Source organism: Battus philenor, unplaced genomic scaffold, assembly GCF_028537555.1.
Source record: "Battus philenor isolate CCGP_79_NKW_IND1 unplaced genomic scaffold, ilBatPhil1.0.hap1 SCAF_11, whole genome shotgun sequence".
Classification (NCBI taxonomy): domain Eukaryota; kingdom Metazoa; phylum Arthropoda; class Insecta; order Lepidoptera; family Papilionidae; genus Battus; species Battus philenor.
The window spans coordinates 1,069,714-1,091,664 of NW_027181673.1; the positions used below are offsets into that span (position 1 = coordinate 1,069,714).

Here is a 21,951-nt window from a genome sequence, read left to right on the forward strand (position 1 = left end):
AACTGTGTTTATCACACAACTTTACATCGGTTGGTGTAAAATAAGAAATATGTTTATAATGCAGTGAAGGTTTTACTGGATTGCATCCAGCTTAGTACAATAGCAGTTACAGCAAATACAGCTACCAATACAGCCTTACGTTTATTTGTATCACATCATTTCCTCTGCAGTGACGCAAACTTTAATGCCAAATAATTTAATAATAATTGTTATACCTGAAAATGCAGTAAAGTAAAATAAAACAATGTTATAGAATATAATATTGTACTGTTAATAAGAACAGTAACTGTAGTTTACAATATAAACTATAACTTCTGAATTTCACGATAGCTAACGGTAATTACAGACAGTATGATCTAACATATTATTAATATTAGCAAGTAAACATAAACAGGAATGTTGACAGTAACGCCATCTCTACGGAAATTAAAACATTAAAATTCGTATACGATTTAATTATTTAAACCATAGATGGCGCTGTAGCAAATTATTTTAAATTTTGTAATGTACATGTATAAAATGTTTTATTTGTTATTTAAAATGTATAAGCAGAATGATAAATATATAATAAGTCTAAATAATGAATCAATAGTAACAAAAGATATTAGTTTGTAATGCTAAAAAAGTCATAATATCTTATATATACGATAAAAATAAATTATTGAATATACAAATGTAAAAGAATCGAACGCATGGATAGATTTCGTTCGATACAATTTAATTACGATATTACATATGTATTCATACATTTACTTTCTTATCTTAACGTTGAAGGTGAAGCAGCACTGCCGGGTTTCATCATCTTCATCGTATATCTTCATTTTTATGGGGAATTTGCCCTGAAATAGTGAAATAAAATTATTTAAGTACTAATATGGCTAGTATTAGTGTCGGTTGTTAAAAATGTCTTAGGGTAACGATCTATGGGTTAGCTGGATACGAGGGTGCATCATGATAATAAAATCTGGTGACCAAAATGAAGAGAGGAGATTGATTAAGGAATCACACAGAATTAAGCATGTACGAGCGAAATACCCCGGTAATAACAAAATAGCGGGACTTCCTTATAATGTTGTATAACATACATGACCACGATTTCTCTGCCAACAGATGTAGAAATAGTCCAAACCGAGGTGGGGGACCCTTTCGCCAAGTGACTCCACGAAATGATCATTTATGAAGGTCTTCCATCAAAACTGAAGGAACTTTGTATGTAGTTTTTACAGTATCATCATCTGGATTAAGCCGAAGAACGCCCACAGCTGGACATAGGTCTACCCATATATTTCCAATAGGACCGATTGGAAATAGCTTTGATTAAGCGTCTTCCGACCAACTTGGTTGATTCAGCTGTCCATTATTTGGGTGGATGTCACTTCAGAACCCTGAAGTCATAGTGACCATAAAATCCAACTGGCAAAAAGAGTTAGTAAGTGACCAAAAAACTTGGCTGAGAAGAACTCACCGGTGACATCTTGGCGAGCGTGAACTGCAGATCGAAGTTCTTCCTCTCCTCCGCCACAAGCGGGCAGGCGACCAGACCGCAGCCGTCTGCTGGAGTCTTTATCGCGGTTTCGAAAGAGTTGGTCTTCTTTTCATCACTGTACATTGCCACCTTGAGTCCATTCGCGGAGAAATCTATCACGATAAAGATTAATTTACTATCTTATAATTTTATTATCTGTATAACTTTTAGTCCATGGACTCAAAACTAGATGGCACTGTTCTCCACACGATATACGACACGTCTTTTCTTTGTTACTTATGAATTTACTCTTATTACCAATTTTTTGAAAGCGTACCTTCCATTGAAATGTTATAAAAAGTTAATTGGTTATACAAACATATGGTATTTAAATAAATACTGTACTTATTACAAGTACATAAATAGTAACTAGTAAACATATATGCAAATAGAGATGCTCATAAAAGAGCTTGTTGGAATATGAAAAAACTTTCTTGTTACGACGGAAAAGTTAATAGTTATAGCAGTGGGGGGGGGGGGGGAGGTCAGGCCTAGGGGGCGCTAGGGTTTCATTGCACACGGGCGCTACACGAGCTAGAGCCGCCCCTGAATGTAGTAATGTCGAGGAAATGGCTACTTTATGTCTTAATTACTTTCAAAAGATGATTAAAAATGAGTAGAAAAATATTATTTCAGTGTGATAAATTTTATAAGTAATTATAAAGCCTGTGTCAATTAAAGAAATATGAGGTATGATAGAAAGAAGTAAGAAACACAGGGCTTAACTTAAATTTCCTCAGTGATCTGCCATTTTAAACCCGGTAAAGATGATGTTAATGGGTGTTTACCCATTAACATCATCTTACTACCTTTTTTTCACTTTTATAAATGTATTTCAGCTGGAAAGGTTCTGCATATAGGGTGTTATATATCTTTATTACTTTTGGAGGTTGGGTGTCTACTTGCTTGGACCAGAAAAAGGGAAATAATCCAAATAATATGTGTATGATAGAAAAAGAGTTACGAGGCGTGAAGTCCACGTTGATGGAGTAAGACTTCTCAGGTTTGACGATGCAAAGTCGCGGACCACGAAGGCACGGCTCCACCACCACGTTGTGAATGCTGCACAAAGACGGCGTGGCTGTAACAGAACAATCAGCATGTCAATACGATAAATCAAATAGATGACCAATAGATTTAGGTAATTAAATAATCTATAACTTTAAGTATATTTATTTATATATAAACCTATTTTTGTGCGGTAAACAACAAGGACTGCATCAAATAAATACATAAAAAAGTCGCTAAATACCTCTTGATATATAAAAAGTATATTTGCAGAGAACGTTAGAAAGTAAAAACCTTATAAAATACTTAGGAAAGGCTAAACCGTACGTACATACTTGAATTCAGTTTAGGGTTAACTTGTTTCAGTTACCACGTTCTCGGTGTCCAGTTTTTGTTACGACTTTTATTTTTTATATTTTTTATATATTTTTTATATTATTTATATAGACATCTAGCGAACTAGATGTCTATATAAGCGACCAGTGGTATATATTTACGTCGGTAGTCTAATCTTTCCGTGTTTTTTCCTTTTATTCCTTATGCAATAGACTAGATCATCGGTGACAAACATCAAGGCATTTTGAAGCTCGTCTTAATAAAGTGAAAATAACATAAATTTAATGTAAATTTTAATTCGATCTTTTTCAGTAATTTCAATATATTGCAAATGTAAATGAACGTTGAAATGATCAGTCTTGTAGTGTTCACAACTTTTGCGACCTTCACTGCTGTACAATTTTAATCATATTGTGTTTGGCACTAATCGGTGTAACATTACTCCTGAGAATGCCCCGAGGAGATGTGAAACACGTGTTGAGTGATTTAACGGTGGTAGTTGTGTAATTCGCATTGTTTGCCGTATACGCATTTATCAGCAGGCTGGCGGGCGGTGCATTTCATTGCACGACTACCACTGCATGTGCGGAAGTGGCTAAATATTGGTTCTTTTCTTATTTAGGATGGACTTCCGCAAAATAACGCCTGATTCCATTAAATATTAATACAAATATTAAAAGACACATTTAATGTTACTTTTTTATTACATAAATTTTATTTTTTATGTAAGATTAGTTTAGAAAAAAAAAGTAATTTTTGCAATGTAAACATTCACACTATATTTAATTTATTTTCAATGACAAATAGAGTAAGTGGAGTTTCTTTCTGCTCCTTCTCCTCTATTATAACACCTCGCAAAGTAAAATACATTAAAAAATAAACGCATTGTTTGCCGCACGCGCATTTATCAGCGAGCTGGCGGGCGGTGCACTTTATTGCACGACTACTGCTGCATGGCGGAAGTAGCTATATATTGGTTTTTTTTAACTTCTAATCATATATTCTTCTTTTCAGCTGATGGACGCTCACTGCAGGTCATCGGACTCTCTCAAATATCGCTAAGATGACCGGTTCTAGCAACTCCTATGACCTTAGATATGTGACAGTCTTAATGGGGTGTACTCTGCATCTACTTGCTCATGGTCCCAAGAACCACCGGCTGCAAGAGCGATCTGCTCCGCCCTTTGCACTTCAGACAAGATTCAATTGATTGTTGATAGCATAATAAGGTTATCGGAGTACTATTTTTTTAATGGTCCCCGCTGTTGGGGACCTCTCGTTCCCCTATCTCATGTGGGACAGGGATTTTTTAATTCTAGTAATTTATTCATATTTTTTTATTATTATCATTCTTCTCTTTCATGTATCATCTTATCTGTCGTACTGTTTCTTTCATTCTACAATTTTCCCAGTCTTTCTCTTTCATTCCATTAGCCATACAACCATCCTCAACCACTACATTCTAGGTTTCTTTACTATTTTACACGTTCACTGCGGGCCCAATTTTGAAGAACTTTCAGCTGGTGCGGCTGAGGTTGAATCAGCCTCAAGCTGAACTTCCTAGTAGTGCGGTTGAGGCCTTTTCTGCCTCATGTTCATCAATATTTTTTTTACAATATTGAGTCAATGCTTCGCAGACATAAAGAAAGCTATATTTGTCTTTTTCATACCTCATACGGTTGAGTGTAAACAGCCGCCGCACTAGAGAGAAAACACGAGTTTTCCGCACCAGTGCAAAGTTTACCATGAGGCTGAATCGACCTCAAGCCGCAGTGAACGTGTTAATTTGCAACATTATTTATTGTTTATCGGAGTACTAAATGACTGAGCAAGAATTGGCAATGTTCATTTGTTTGCAATATAATCTTTCGGTGGCTACTGTATATAGACATCGTAATGTTGAAACACACATATGTCGCTTGTGCCCGATTTAAATGTAATTGAAATCGTTCTCGCTATCAGAGGTGTCTTTGAAAGGCCAATCTCATAAATTGATAATTTGATATCACATGTTTAACCTTTGACGTCTTATCAAGCGATATATAAATGATTTGTTAAATAAATATTCTTAGAGTCCAGAGAATATCAACCGTTATTTACTTCTATTAATAACTAGCAGTGCCCGCGACTTTACCTGTGTGGGTTCAACAAAAAAGTAGCCTAAGTTATTCCTTATTACATCAGCTACCTACCGGTATAAGTTTCGTCAAAATAAGTCCAGACATTTCAGAGATTATCCGGAACAAACTACATAGTATTACAAACACTTCGGTGACATTTTATGTTTTATTATTAGGATCTATATTTCACAGATATCAACGTCTGTGTCTTTGTTTTAACATTTACGTTTAAAATTTTCTTAATTTTAAGAAAACGCTCCCGGTTTTGCCTGTTGCAGTGAGTACTTTGTCTCTTAATCTGATTCAGTGATTCCCAAAGTGGTCTATATCAACCCCTAGTGGTCTATCACAACCTGCAAGGGGTCTAAGTCAGCGAAAAAAAATTTGGGGGTCCATGATTTGAAAATGGGGGTCCGGTCCGACGATAGTGGATCCCAACACATACACTGATAGTACCTATTTACTTACATCATACTATCTTATAATATCAAAACATTTACATTATTTATAAAAGTACCTATGAAGTAAAAAAAATATTATACATATTTTTATAAAATTGTGTAAGTTGTAGGATGTTGGTAATCGCTTTGTGGTCGCAATACATTTTGAACATAAACTAAACTTCACTACAGTTAGAAATTTACAGGAAATCAATATCAGGTTAGTAGGGGGTCTACCCAACACGGAAAAATATGGCAAGGGGTCTACGACGCAAAAAAGTTTGAGGAACTCTGATCTAATTTAACGACGCCCTAACAATGTCCAGTTTTTAAGGTCACGTTTCGTGCGACAACTTCCTTATCCCTACTCCATATTGGCATCCTCAGGTTGTGCGCCAGTGTCTGTGCGGCGGTTGCTGTATTCGCCACATCAATGAACCTTGCGATCGCATCTTGAGTCTCGTCCGCGCAATACACGAGTTCGTGTGACGTGATATTGCTGCCGCATGATGGACACTGTTATACAGCCCGAGGGTGTCTATTGTTGGATATAAAGAGACCGCAGTCATCGTCGTCCATCTGTGCGACTCAATTTTCATTTACTTCTATAGATTTGTTTATACAGAGAGATGATATAAAGGTGTAAATGCTTTAAAAAGACCAACATATAGCCCATTTGCTGTCAATTAAAGGTATACCATATAAAAATATCAATTGCATTAAAAATAATAATCATTGTGATTATAAAGCATTTTCAAAATTTGTATTTCTATATATTAAAATTATTTACTGTTTACAATTCCATCCCTGCAGACTTAATACCGCCAGAAGTTATTGGCCTGTAGCATTTAATGAGAAAATAAATAAATTAATGTAGTATATTTCAGAGTGATCACTTTATATATAGTGATTAGAAATAGATGCAAATGTTATGAATGTTATTCGCGGATAAATGCGCTAAGCATTCACCCCTCTTCAAGCTTTTAAGAAACAATCTATCAATAGTTGTTTATTTTAAATAAATTATTGATACATACAGGGTGTATTCCAACATAGTTTTTGTTAATGAGATATGTGATATAATGTGATATTAATGTTAGGCGAAAAAACAATGTAAATAAACAGAAATAAAATTACAAAATGTTAATGTGTAACGAGAGAGAAATGAAAGGTCACAGAGCGAAAGAGAATGAAAGAAGAAATGTGGAAGAAAACCGAATGAAAGATCTTAAGATGTATAAATGAAGAGTAAGAAAATAAAAAAGATTGTGAAAAACTAAATAAATTAAAACAAAAAGTCCCTGTCCCACACCAGATAGGGGGTACGAGAGGCTCCCAATAGAGGAGGCCATAAAAAAATATAGTTATTAATATACAGCATGATATGTGAAAACAGGACATATAATTCTAATAAATTAAAGAAGGAGGCTCCAAATTTGAACCAAGGCTCCGGTACGAACGAGCAACCTGTTATGCCCACTGAGGTGCGAGTTCTGCTTTATTAGTCATGAAAAAAAAAATGGCGACCAATCAATTTCGTTTCGCATTCAACCGAGTGCATTGTACTGAGCAGTTCTATATGACTTCCACTTATCAATCAGGTTAAGGCTAAATCGTTGAATAGAGAGGACATTGGAATAATGTAAAATAAAGACGGCGCTACGGATTTTTTGTCCAGAATAGGACGATGGTTTAGGATGTACAGAATGCTTTATTTTATGATGGAATCACGTGAAAGCCTTTTCGAAATTACTCTCAACCTGAGACCTGGGACTTAAAATCTCAAAGACAACGGTTTTTAGTCCACCATGTCCGCGACTTTGGTGAACTGAAGTCAGAGGTTCTAAACCATTTCCAGCTGGTTCTGGTCAACCTCTGCGGCTTAATTTCTATCGTATTCCTCTACAAAAATGTCGACGTAAGAACTAACTATGGAAAATTTTCGGTGCGTAACAGTTGCAGATCTTACTAAAGTTATATGATAGCTGAAGTCAAGCCAACATTTTATTCTTAACTTTCGAAGGCAGAAAAAAATTAGTGAACCTCTGTTTCCGAATTATGAACCTCCTATTATTTTATCCTAAATATCCCATGAGCTCCTAGATGTTCACCTGAACCAGTTTGAGAATCAATTTTCTTAGTGTACCTTTGTTTCCGAATTACGAATCTCCTATTATTTTATCCCAAAGATCCCAATTATTCTGTGAGCTCCTGAATGTTCACCTGAATCAGTTTGAGAACTAATTTTCTTAGAGAACCTTTGTTTCCGAATTACGAATCTTCTATTATTTTATCCCAAAGATCCTAAATATCCCGCGAGCTCCTGGATGTTCACCTGAATCAGTTTGAGAACTAATTTTCTTAGTGAACTTATGTCCATTCTAAATTTAAATTTCACAAATAATTTTTTTCGTAAATATCATTGGTACCATTTTTCTTAGTGAACCTAGGACCATTCTAAATTTAAATTTCAGAAACATATTTATTCTTAAATAAGTTTGGTTTAAAGCATCAGAGACTAACATAATACATACCTTCCTTACAGTTCTTCTTGATAACGTAGTCAGAACTGACGCAGAGGAAACAGAGCGAGATGAGAAAGATCCGGGCGTCCATCTTGAGTCAGTCACAGCGCGCAACTGCGACCCATCTATCATATTTATTATAACAATTGGCCATTATTATTAAACGTTCACCTCCTCCGATAGGGTTGATCTGTTTGATTCAATAAACTAATAAACTATACGATTCGATAAATATAACTGTGGATCAACGATGTCCTCTTTGTTTTTGTGCAAAATAATTTGATATCTACAAAACTTTATCTATGTGTATTTTGAAAGAGATCTCCTGTAAATTTGGTATAGCTTTTTTAAAACTGTACAAAATGTACTGGTTATCCCAATTAATAGAATATTAACTTTTGCTAATACTCTTTTTGTTAGCTTTTGCCAATACTCTATTTATTTGCTTTTGCTAGTGTTCTATTTATTACCTTTTGCCAATACTCTATTTATTTGCTTTTGCTAGTGTTCAATTTATTAGCTTTTGCTAATACTCTATTTGTTTGCTTTTGCTAGTGTTCAATTTATTAGCTTTTGCTAATACTCTATTTGTTTGCTTTTGCTAGAGTTCTATTTGTTAGCTTTTGGAAATGCTTTATTAGTTAGCTTTTGCTAATACTCTATTTATTTGCTTTTGTCAATACTCTATTTGTTAGGTTTTGCTAATATTCTATTTATTTGCTTTTGCTAATGTTCTTTTGAAGACAAAGATGATTGTTTAACTCGATAAGTTTTTCAATTTGTTTTATACACTATATCTAATATATTATACAAGGTAAAATAAATATGTACATCCCTGAAATTCCTCTCGCTTCGTACGGTAAGTGTTTAAACAATTCGTCAATTATGAACCGATAACAATGAGTTAAAACTTGTCCATTATTAACAGTATATATGTCGGCACACATCGCCGCGAGTTCATTGTGTCATAGGCATAATGGTATTTTGTTTACGGATCAAACCACTTGTATATTTTATTTGAAAACAATAACATCGTTTGAATTTTCATTTAACTTATCTATCATATCATAACAAATATATATATATATATATATATATATATATATATATATATATATATATATATATATATACATTATATTCTCCTTTTTGGTGAGAGTCACAAAGATTTGGAACGACCTGCCTGGTTCTTGGACTCTGGAGCCTTTAAGAGTAGAGTGAACAGATTTCTTTTGTATGGGCCTGTACCACCTTCGTCTTCATCTACACATCAGGTGAGATGGAAGACAAACGCCTATTCCATAACAACTACATAAACATTTAGATCTTGTACTATCTCAACTATGAATCATTTTAGCAGATAGACATCCTCTACTGAGTACAGGCCACTTCGAAGATCACTACAGTTACCACTCCTGCGTTTCCGCAACCAGTGACTAAACTATGTCGTTGGTCCACCAGGGTGGATGGAGGTACCCAAGTTCTTCTATCAGCTCATGGTCTGCAATTCAAAACCATTTGACTCCAATAGTCATTGACCTTCAACCATCTTATAAGTCCTGTCGTAAGCGATCACGTCTCAGATCCGCATGTCATCACCGGCAACACACATTGGTGAACGACCTTCATCTTCATAAATCATGAGATGTTTAGGAGCTGCCCATCCGAGTTGGATACGGTAAGGCATCTCTTTCTCCAAGATTTACCAAGGTGGACGGTTTATTGCAGGTATTTATAATTGTCTAAGACTTTTAACGTAGCATCTTCGAGACAATTACTTAATATATTATGTAGTTTTAGATATGTAGCGAAATAATCACTGTTGTCAAAATGCTTTCACTTACCTGTCAAACCATCGGTCTACGCATGCGCAAAATGTAAGGACGCGCGGCGTATGATTTGTAGGCGATTGTCAAAAACCGCGCCTCACGCCGAAAAATGTTATGAAATATAAAAAATGGCGAACGGCGTCAAGTGACATATGTGTTGTTGTTCGTGAATTTGTATTAAATCTTTAGTGCTTGATGAAATATTGAATTAAAGACTATCTTATATCTATTTTAAATCAATTTTTAATATTTACAAATGAGTGGTGAATGGTTCATGTAAAAATTATTTCATTCGCATGATAAATAATTTATTACGGCGTTGGTGTATCTGAAGTTGTAGGCTAATGACTTTTAAAATAAACTGTGTCTCTCTTTCATATAAGGGTTTTAATTTTTGTGCTCAAGCTTGTTGTCTCTAACATTGCCTACCTAACCTTTTAAACTCCACTACAGATCGTCGTGCTGTGAGTTTATTTGACATGTTATTCTCCGGGCTGAAGAAGTTTTATGATTCGAACAGATTAATTCAAATTCAATAAAAGAATATAATACGAATGTTTAATAAAGAATTTTTTTAAATCGATTTGGGGTAAAATCTGTTGGTAATATCAGGTCAATTGAGGATTGAGTTTATAATATTTGACCTACAGTATAAAGATAAAAGATGTATTTTTTTTCTCTAAGGTATAGGTTAAGCTAGATAAGGTGCTTGCGTGTGTGTGAGGTCCATAAACCTGTACAAAGATGCGTCGACCACGGAGCGTTGAACTCTTGACTTTTGATCTCAGCGGAATGATATAAATAGATTATTTGTATTTAGAACGCGACAAATGGTTATGTTAAGCAAAATATTATTGTAACATTCTTCATCAGGGTGTTAACCTGAATTTGTTACATCATACCTAGATATATAACTGTTTTGTGTTATATATGGTTTTGATAGATAAATTCTTATGCATTTAATGACACTTAATAACATTTAGGAGAGTGATTCGCTTGTAGTTCAACAGGTATTTACTGTGAGAGCATCATGATTGAAATGGAAACAGTTGATGGGAATCGACACAGGATATATTAAACTTGAAGATGACGCCTTTCGTGTAGAACTTACGAACTTTCAAGTAGAAATGTGTTCCAGAACCCTAAATGTTCTTTAAGATTCTATAGTGGAGTCGAATCAGCAAGTGCACCGAAGCACATCCATCCATAACGGGATACAACCCGCTTTCAACCGGTCTAATTAGAATCATATGTAATAGGCCATAAACAGAGCCTTCCCAGTCACTTTGGGGAAAGCTAAACTCCTTCTGACTTTATTTTGTAATTGTATACTGGTAAAGTGACTTCAGTATTTAATGGAATGAGACGTTACCTTGCGGATGTCCATCCTGTGGTTAACGGTCGCAGTTGTGTAATTCGCATTGTTTGCCGCATGCGCATTTATCAGCGAGCGGTGCACTTTGTTGCACGACTACCACCGCATGTGCGGAAGTGGCTAAATATTGGTCCTTTTCTTACTGAATTCAGTGTGGTAGAAACACTACCTAACAAAAAGGTAGTATCATTTTTTAACGACTCGAAGTAAAGCATTTGACATCTGTCTCAACTGATGTTATGTGATGATCTACGATGCTATATGCTTGCTTAGAAGAAACGTATTCATTCTTACCTTGAAGTTCCTTCTAAGTTATAGATAGCTGTTATGAAAGAAGTATCAAATTCTTAATGTGGGTTGAGGGGATTTCAACCGTGTACGGATGTTGTAAATCCGTACGTGTAGTCCGATGGAATCTCTTCCATGAGATGCCAATGATTCCATGAGATGGGAGATTTAATTCATGTAACTCTTCAAAATACGGTTTTTATAACACTGGTGTATTATCGTATTGTTTCTGAAGATGTTAATGCTGTTAGCCCTAAGGCTTTTACAGCTTCATCGGTACTGAGTTCACGGAGCGGAAGGGTCTGTGAACTAGACATAACAACACTGGTAAACTGGAAACTTTTATTCGATGCTCTAAGGCTCTAAACTTAGCGCTCATCAAAACATAATTATGTTATAAGAGAACTAGAATGTTTTCTAGTTTAATTCAAATTGAACTGTTTTACTATTCTTCTTATTATGTATATACTGTAAATAAATTTGCAACTGTTAAGTGCACAGACATGAATCATTCGATAAATCATTCAATTGAGGGCAATACGGTAACATAAGGAATTGGATATTAATTCCATTTAGATTTTTGTCTGTACATATTTGTTCTTAAAATAAACCTGACTAATATTAATGATAAAACTTGCAAATTTTAATTTTTAATAAAAAAATATTACATTTTATATTTCTTAATTTGTGTTTGTGTTTATATGTTAAGTAATCTATACAGATTTATATAATTGGAGGTGTCTGTTTGTTATATTAAAATAACCGGTTCTCAGAAAAAAAAAATTAAAATATTTTTTTCCGTCTCTCTATTTGTTTGTTCCGCCATATTTCTAAAATACCAGAACCGATTTTGACGGGACTTATACTGGCAGGTAGCTGATGTAGTAGTGTAGAAAAAATAACAACTTTATATTTTTTAAGTTAAATTCCACGCGGACGAAGTCGCGAGCACCGCTATATATATAATTATATATATATATATATATATATATAGCTGTATATTTATTTATAGCTATATATATATATATATATTTATATATATAAATGTGTTAAACCAGTATTTTCCAACCCTTTCGTACCATGCCCTGTCTTAGCCTTTAGAACACGGAAAGCTGCGATCTATCAAACGAAGGTCTGTAGGTATGGACACAAGCGCCAACAAGAAGAACAGACCAATTGGAAAACGATTTTGGTACATAATTGCGCGGATGACCAAGATACGAAATAAAATGATTTAGATAACTTTAAATAACTTTTAATTCTTTCATAAGTTTTTTATGTTATTAATTGTTCAATCAAGTAATTTTTACATATAAAAAAATAATATTTGTCTTTTTATATTACAATGATTTATTTAAAAAATATCAGAACATATCCTGGTATATAAAATTGTATATTGCATTATAAATGTAAAAATAAACATTAAAAAGTTATTTATCTAAAACAATATGTGACTGGCCAGTAAACAGATCACTTTCTGATCTCAATGTTGGCGGTGAAGCAGCACAATTGGTCGGGGTTCTTCTCATTCCACACCTTCCATTTGATTGGGAATTTACCCTGCAAGCGGAAAAAATAGTACAACTATAAATATCTATTTTTATATTTATCTTCTTTGTATACGGTGGCGCAAAAGTAATGACATGATTTGAACGTATCTTAACTTTTACAAATGGCGTCATTTATTATATTTCGTTCATTAACCTTTTATAATTTCTCATGAGTATCTATAAATATAACATAAGTATATTTCTAGGTATATTTAAAGTCATACAATTCATGTCTATACTATATAATCTCGGGAAAAAATCTTTTGAATCGTATCTGGCTGGTTTTGATGACATATAAAAGGTTTCAATTTTGAATCAGAAGTAAGTGAGAAAAATTTTGTTTTCGGCTATTTTTCATTTTTTTCATATTTATATATTACCAAAATGAGTGAATCTAATACAGAGATATGATATTTTTCCACCCGAATTTCTACAATAACGGCATCATGTTATTGACTTGAAAGATGTCAAAATGACATCCAATCAAATGGCACTATAGTATAGTTAAATGTAAAAAAAAGCTTTGAAAAAATATGACTCGAATTTGTTAATAATTAATGAGAAAACTTTTTCAAGTAACTATCTCTTACTTTATGCATTATGTTCTCTTGGTTAATATATTTCACATTAGCTTGAATGAATTTAAAATAAACACATTTAGATCAATTATTTTCTATATATTTACTTTAACATGATTAAGAGAGATATAATTTTTATAGAGTTGATAACACGGAAAAAAAATAATATTCGCTACTAAATTATTTATAAAAAGCCTAAAACTCGCGAATCCTATTTAGTATACTATGTACGTTTTTAATAACATACTATATATTATCTTGTTTGTACAAAAGTACTAATAAAAAAGAGAGAGAGACTACTAATTTGGCAGGAATATTTATTTCCTTTTGCTAAATAAAAGTGAGGTTAGAACGGATTTTTTTAAAATTCTACCCGCAAGGAGGGCTAAGAGGGCGTTCATTAAGTTTGCCAAGGCAGTATACGTCATGTCGTTGTCGAGTATTCCTTGTCAATGTCGACTCCACCGCCATCGTTTTAGCGCCATCTATTGTCGCCGGGCGAAACTACATTATTCCAACATGATATTAATAGTACTGTAAAATGGTGATAAATGTTTACTTTGGGCAGCTTCATGCCGAGTCGGAGGCTGTATTTGAGTTCCTGGGACACGCCGACTGCAGTTGGACACGAGGTGTAATCACAGCCGTTGGCATCGGACAGTTCAGCGAATGGCACCTCCACGGGATTGGCCAAATATACTGCAGTCTTTAGGTTCTCCGTTGCGAAGGCTGTAAGCAAGTATCAGTATTTAGACAAAACATACGTACATATATATTATTCTATATTTAAATTTAACGTTTTTGAGTTTGCCTAATAAATTTAAGAAGTTCGCTATGTAACTATCAAGCTTGAAAATTAGTAGCTCTTGTACTGTATTAAGGATATTGTAAAAGTGACCACAAATAACACAATCTGAGTTTGTTGTGGGCGATTCTAAATAAAATTGCGTTTAGAACCGTCGAATCTTTAAATTGGCGGATACCATTATTGCACAATTTGATTGTGCTTATTGTCAAATAGGATTTTTCTGATATTGACGTACAAAAATGGTAATTGTAATTCTACATGGATGATCATATGAATGAATTTTTGTTCATCAATTTTATTGTAGTAGAAAAATAAAAACATTTAAAAAACTTTTAAGTTAAACGGTCTTTTGATACCCATATTGTGGTGGTTGTGGAAAACTATGTACCTAGTCCGCCATATTGAAACAGCGTCCATCTTGAATTTTAAATTTTTACATAATCATCGTGTTTTACTAGTGTAGCCCTTTCATTTGATACCCATATTGAGGGGGTTAAGGAAAAATATGTAATCCGCCATTTTGTATCGGCGGCCATCTTAGATTTATATTGTTTTTGATTTTATTATATTGTATTGTCATATAAATTAAATGTGTGTACCAAATTTCTGATCAATCTGACAACGGGAAGGTGTTTAAATTTCAATTTCTAATTTTGACCCAAATAAATAAACGAATAAATTCCGTACGGGTTGAACTAAATAAAACCGTTTAATAAAATGATTACTCACATGGTACGAAGTCAAAGGAAATGGTGTGAACTTTCCCCTTTCTCAGCTTGCAACTTTTGCCGTTGGTGCATGGCGAAATCCTCACCTCGGAGACGGTACAGATGTCTTCAGGTACTGGAACGAAATAACTTATTTCAAATTTATAGTCTTTTAATACGGACCTAATTAAAGTAAGCCATGGTCGAAGTCTATGGCTAGGATATCTCTATGAGAGAATAAGGAGGTCTATAGACGAACACCCGGCAGTTAAAAATTAGGACCGTGACACACTGATCCCGAAAGGAATCAAAGACGCATCACAAAAAAATCAGAAAGGGCACCCAAATAAGTCACGTATAAAGTGATTTAATACGCCCAGGCAAGAGGGCCATCGAAAACAAGAGAGAAGAAGAACATCACCGGGAGACGAAATGAAGAGCGGAGAAGGAGACAACAGCTACACACCGAGGCGCCAGTAAGCGCAAATAGATTTTAAATAGTAATTTAAGGGTAGGGTAATAAATAAATAGATCCTGTGTTTGGCACTAATCGGTGTAACATAACACCTGTAGTTGCCCCGTGGATGGGTGAAACACGTGTTGAGTGATTTAACGGTGGCAGTTGTGTAATTTGCAATGTTTGCCGCATGCGCATTTATCAGTGGGCTGGCGAGCGGTGCACTTTGTTGCACGATTACCACTGCATGTGCGGAAGTGTCTAAATATTGGTCTTTTTCTTACTTAGCGAATAATATTGATATGACTTCAATAAAGACTTCAAATAAAGTTACGTAGAAACGAATACATAATTTAATAAAAATAATAAATTATATTGTTTAACCAATAAGAAAAATTTTATATAATCAAATGCTGTATCGTAGCTGGGAGATAAAAGATTAAAAAGTATCAAATAGCGGTAATCCTTCTTCCAACTGTCTTTGTTCAGTAAATGCTCAAAAACACATTGTAAACAAAACATACTAGGGATATAAATTAGCATTAATAAAAAAACACGCAATCTATAAAATTTCGTTGAGTTCATGCCCCTTGCCTCCCCTACTCTGATAACAATATTGTAACCATAAGAGAACGGTCGTCAAATATTGAATTACATTAGTCGTGATAAAATGTTTTTATCTTATCATTCTATTTTTAAAAATCTCAGTTATCAAGCTACCAAAGCGGTTTGGTATAACTGCCAGTATATTATTATTATTCTTTTGTTTTTTTTTTTATTTGGCTTACACTACTGCTTACCTACGGCTTAACTACACTGCTGAAGCCTACCTAAAGAGCCTCGTCTCTGTTATACACACTAGTTTTATATAGATGTGTCTGCAGATTCTGAAGGTAAGGTAAGCATGAAGTTTTCCTGTAGAACCTCTTTTCATACATACATACTATTTTTACCGAATTGTAGATTCATATAATTAATGTAAGATGGCGTTAGTATTCCATTTTTAAAATCATTTCAAATATATGCGTTTCTAAATTAAAATCACAGACGTCGTAACCCGAAGTGAAGACGATGCGAATATACGATAACATTTGTTTGTTTTACATAGTTTAATTTTAAATAGTGTTCAGTGATAAAGTTTTATCTATAAATGTACCGAATGTACGCGAAGTACACGAGCACTTGATGTTAGAAATACATTATTAGATAGTAGCACGCTTGTTCTAAATGATTTGTTTATACTAACGAGAAATAAGACTTGTTTACTATATAGAAAGTTACATAAATGGTAGGGCGTTCAACTAATGGTGAACTGCAGTCTTTAGGTTTTTCGTTGCGAAGGCTGGAAGCAAATATCATGTATCATAAGTTAAATTCCTAAAATAATTACAGAAATAAATGATTTATTAAGTTATAATAAGTGATACTGTAAGTTTTTTATTATTATCTATATTCCACAGTATATGGTAGGCGATTAGATATGACTAAAACAATTCAGTTTAAAAATATTTTCATAAGAAGTTAAATGTCATATTTTCAAAAACTATCACTTGTTCAACTAATCTATTATTTTCAGTATTATTAATTTAATTCTAAGATATTACAAATCACTAGAATATAAATCTAAATATGTAATATATGTATATTACATATTTAGAATATGTTGCACAAAAGTGAGCAAACGCAAACTGAAAATAGTAGATAAAATAAGATAAAATAAACAATAAATTTACGTGAAAGAAGGGTGTCACGGTAATTTATTCTAGAAAAGTGTTGTACAAGCAACTTATAGCTCAAAAACTAGAGATTCCCTGAGAGATGTTTTTAAAGATATTGATATTTTAACGGTTGCTTCGTAAAACATTTTTAATGTCATATTATTTATGCGCCATTATTTAAAATCTCTTCTTTAAAACAGTGACAGATATATTTAACTAATCCTTTATGCATATATAATAAAGTTCTACAAGTCCTATACCTTCCGTTTCTTTGTTTTAAATCTAAGATTAAAAGTATTTTATTAGATATATCTTATTATATGGCAGTTGATCTAAATATATGTAACTTGGTTTGTTGATTCATTTACATGATTGATATAATAATGTATTTATATAAATAGCTGTTTTATTAAAAAAGAACAACTTTGAGTTTTCGGCTACTATAATGATAAAATAATCGACAATTCAAAACCACATATATATGCCCACTCGAATGAAGATATTTTGAATTTTGAATTTGACTTTGGTAGTGGGATACTACGACGGAATTCAATCAGGTAGACAATTTAGAACATTGCAACGAAAACTGTGTACAGAATCAACGAATATGTTAGTATTACTACTGCATCATTTGGATTATTTGCAAATTCGTGGCGTAGGTTAATGTCAGGCAAACATGCATTTTCTATATAGAGGGAAAAACTGTGGGCTTATCTAGCTAGAAATTAAAATGTTAATTCTTTGGAAAAATCTAGAATATCTGTTTTGTCTTTTAAAATACTCTACAGTATGTTACTAAAGTTAAAATGGAGTCAAAGTAGTTGAACAGGAACACCAAAAAAGGTTTTTGGAAGTACAAGTATATAGTGAGAGTTCAACAGCCAAAGCCGAGGTCATTTTTGAGGTCACAAAAATCTAGTCTCTCCATGAAGAGTCCGCCTAAGCGATCTAAGATCTCTATGGTCTCCCAATCAGGTAACATAGAAGTCTGCACCAGCCCGAACTGATGCTGACTTGAAAGCCTTCGGGCTTCGCTATCTTGAGGTAGACTAAGCTATATTTAATTCTTGAAATATAAAAGAATAAGGCAAGGTAAAAAAAACACTTCTAATACTTAATAGAGGTCACTTTGAAGGAAACAAAATATAAGTTTATTAACAAACAAATTTTGGTTTTTAAGAAACACAAAATATGCGACAATTGAACATACAAACTATGTAGTTTTTACATGTGATATGTTATATATGTATGTGAGTAATATTGTAGTGGGATAATAAATGTTTACTTAAGTCAGTTTCATGCCTATTCGAAGGCTGTATTTCAGTTATTGTGACACGTCAACACTCTTAGCGAAATATATATATATACATATATATATATATGGTGGATCTCAAACACTCCTATATATATACGTGTACATAAAATGAAAATTATGTATTCTACAAAGTAATTACCGTCTCATAAAACGCCCTTTTGCCAACGCTTTTTCTATTTCTCGAAAGAGTCGGAATAGTATTTTCCGATATAGCCTTCATGACCATCTTCGATTCGGTTTTTATCTCCTTAATTGTGTCAAAACAGCATTGGCGTTTCGAGTTTGCTGAATAGCCAGAAATCGCACGGAGATAAAACAGGCGAATATTGAAGTTGCGGAACGATATCAGACAAGTACGCTTTTTTTTTGAAGATTTGACCAATTTTAGGACTAATAGAGACGATGCGTTTGAGAAAATTGAAACATTTGACTAAAACACGTGTAATTTGGAGATAATTATACCTTTATACACAGTTCTACCAACCTATGAATAAAATTAACCTGCCTTCCCGATAGTTTTAAATGGCAATTTTTAACTTAATTTTTTATCACAGCAGTGAATATATATATATATCGCTATTGATAGATAAGAACTGCTTACAATAAGTCTGGTAAAAGGACGGTACGTCGTGTTGGTGCATTGTTAGTTGCATTGAAGCCAGCTCGCATGCTTTTGCACCGATATAGTACATGTGGTTGAATTCCACAACTGTGTCCACTTACCGTTTTCACATTTATTGAATTCCACGACGGTGCCGAACGCCACAGCCAAGAAGGAAAGAAGAAGGAACGTAGTGCTCTGCATGTTGACGGATCGAAACGGATACTGCGGTGCCGTACACTGGATTTCGTGATACAAGCGTATCTGAGACCTTTCGACCTGAGCGATAATACTGTCGCTGATATTTGTCCGGCGTGTTTAATTGCTGGTAATAGCCAAATTAGGTGCTGTTTATTTAAAAGAAGAAGTAGATAGATAATGTATACACTATGTTTCATACCCACTAGAACCGAATGCAAAGATATATAGTTTGCTTTCCCATGTTTAATTTTAAGTATTTATAAAAAAGTGACCATTTAAGCGATATATTTTTTTCTTACTGATATCAGCAATCTTATACATAATTTTTAAAAAATTAATCAAATTGTGACATTACTTTTGCGCCACCTTTTGTAATCGTACACAGGTTGACTGGAAATAGGTGAAGAAAGGTTTAATAAGGTATCTGTCTATAAAGGCTGTCATATTGTCAGCAAATAAACTATATCTTTAAAATTTTTAACATGTTATGTTAATTAATTTTGTTTATTAAAATGTGACTAGGTGATAAATTCTGTTAGTACAAATTCTGTAATGATAAAGTGTACACGATAATTAATTTCAATAATTAGTAATACTAATTACGATAGAAGTGGTGCCAGTGACGGTGTGCCAACTGCTACGTTTTTATTCAAAATAGAAGGCAATATACTGTACATATAGGTAATATAATTAATAGATAATTTAAGACTAACATAGAATATGTAATTAATATTATAAATAAGATAGTAAGTAGAAAAGTAATATAAACAGATTTATATTTGGCATTAATCAATCTAGGTAAATAATAAGGATACTTCCTTGTATAATTAGGAATTTTTTTATTCCGTACTAATCTTTTGTCATTCTCAATATCATTCATTCCTCTCCATACTTTCCTCTATCTACATCGCCTCACTTCCTTCGTCTTCCCTTTAGATTTTTACAATTTTATGTTTATTTTTATTATCATGTGTTTAGTAAGAAAAGGACCAATTTTTAGCCACTTCCGCATATGCAGTGGTAGTCGTGCAACAAAGTGCACCGCCCGTCAGCCCGCTGATAAATGCGTATGCGGCAAACAATGCGAATTACACAACTGCCACCGTAAAACCACTCAACACGTGTTTCACCCCTGCACGGGGCATCTTCAGGAGTTATGTTACACCGATTAGTGCCAGACACAGTCTAACACAGAGACAGAGAGACAGACTCAGTGCGGTGCACTTTGTTGTATGACTACCACTCCATGTGCGGAAGTGGCTAAATATTGGTCCTTTTCTTACTTAGGATAGACGTCCGCAAAGTAACGCCTGATTCTGTTAAATATCATGTGTTTAACAATTAATTTATTCTTTATTTTTATTTTCTTACTATCTACATCGCACTTAATTTACATTTGTGTTATCACTTTTGTTTATTATTTTCATTATTCTTCGTCTCTTTTATTTATTTTCCTATTACTTTTTTGCAGAACTCCAAAGCTTGGCGACGATCCTCTTTACTGAATAGTGAGCCCATGTTCTTCTCTTCTATTCACTCTGCTAACAGGGACTTCTATTCTGGTTTGATAATAAGAATCATGTAGACTAGAGTTCCCCAAAATTGTTAGTGTCGTAGACCCCTTGCCTCATTTTTCCGTGTTGGGTAGACCCCCTACTTACCTGATATTGATTTCCTGTAAATTTCTAACTGTAGTGATGTTTAGTGTTAAAAACTTAAAGTAAAAACACATGTTTATTTATACATTTATTAATTGAATTTAAATTGAAACTACTCAAAATAAAATTTTGTATCTACTATACCAACTAAACCAATCTATTATACCAACATCCTACAACTTACACAATTTTATAAACATATATAATTATTTTTTTACTTCATAGGTACTTTTATAAATAATGTAAATGTTTTGATATTATCAGATAGTATGATGATGATGATGTAAGTAAATAGGTACTATCAGTGTATGTATTGAGATCCACTATCGTGTACCCCCATTTTCATTTCATAGACCCCCAATTTTTTTTTCGCTGTCGTAGACCCCTTGCAGGTTGTCATAGACTCCTAGGGGTCGATAGAGACCACTTTGGAAATCACTGATGTAGACGAAAAAAATATAAAGAATTAACGGTAAGAAAAATTAAATTAAAAAACCACAATTCAGATAAAAACTTATAATGTATATTATATTTTGTTTTGTTATTTAATAATGGATCCTACTTTGAGTGTTGATTAAAAATGTGATAGCAAAATTAAACAAAAATTAGAAAATAATAGAAAAAGTTTATTTAAATTTATTTACAATACGTCCCTGTGCAAAGGGAATAATAATAATAATAATAAAAAAATTAACTAACAATAAAGTTGTCTAATGTCGTTGCTCGGAGTACATTGGTTTAAATTTTTCTATACATATATATATACACATGATATGTACATTTAATACATGCCGGGTAAAGTCTTTGGCATACCATTGGAGTGGGTCGTATGAGAGAAGTCTGTGAAAATATTTTTTTATATCTTGTATCAAACATTAGTGTATATTGATTAAAACTTTCTTGGTTGTTATT

General features: G+C 33.4%; 2 protein-coding genes across 2 annotated transcripts; both read right to left on the minus strand.

Moving 5' to 3' along the window:
- Nucleotides 1-524: 524 nt before the first annotated feature.
- Nucleotides 525-8,254, minus strand: LOC137931224 (MD-2-related lipid-recognition protein-like). Its single transcript, XM_068774637.1, has 4 exons — nt 7,964-8,254; nt 2,490-2,606; nt 1,466-1,638; nt 525-839 (listed from the first exon to the last, which is right to left on the minus strand). Exons 1-4 carry the CDS (start codon nt 8,043-8,045, stop codon nt 750-752), a joined length of 462 nt encoding a protein of 153 aa, XP_068630738.1. The 5' UTR covers nt 8,046-8,254; the 3' UTR covers nt 525-749.
- A 4,431-nt stretch (nt 8,255-12,685) lies between these two features.
- Nucleotides 12,686-19,440, minus strand: LOC137930826 (MD-2-related lipid-recognition protein-like). Its single transcript, XM_068774162.1, has 4 exons — nt 19,303-19,440; nt 15,112-15,225; nt 14,134-14,303; nt 12,686-13,006 (listed from the first exon to the last, which is right to left on the minus strand). Exons 1-4 carry the CDS (start codon nt 19,382-19,384, stop codon nt 12,917-12,919), a joined length of 456 nt encoding a protein of 151 aa, XP_068630263.1. The 5' UTR covers nt 19,385-19,440; the 3' UTR covers nt 12,686-12,916.
- Nucleotides 19,441-21,951: the final 2,511 nt, after the last annotated feature.

Excerpts from the sequence above, each read along its gene's own strand:
- LOC137931224 (XM_068774637.1), bottom strand. The coding sequence starts at position 8,045 with ATGGACGCCCGGATCTTTCTCATCTCGCTCTGTTTCCTCTGCGTCAGT. Across the intron at positions 1,639-2,489 it reads CAACGTGGACTTCACGCCTC|ATTTCTCCGCGAATGGACTC; the intron begins GTAACTCTTTTT and ends TTATCGTGATAG. Across the intron at positions 840-1,465 it reads CGCTCGCCAAGATGTCACCG|GGCAAATTCCCCATAAAAAT; the intron begins GTGAGTTCTTCT and ends TCACTATTTCAG.
- LOC137930826 (XM_068774162.1), bottom strand. The coding sequence starts at position 19,384 with ATGCAGAGCACTACGTTCCTTCTTCTTTCCTTCTTGGCTGTGGCGTTC. Across the intron at positions 15,226-19,302 it reads ATTCAATAAATGTGAAAACG|TACCTGAAGACATCTGTACC; the intron begins GTAAGTGGACAC and ends ATTTCGTTCCAG. Across the intron at positions 14,304-15,111 it reads TTCCTTTGACTTCGTACCAT|CCTTCGCAACGGAGAACCTA; the intron begins GTGAGTAATCAT and ends ACTTGCTTACAG.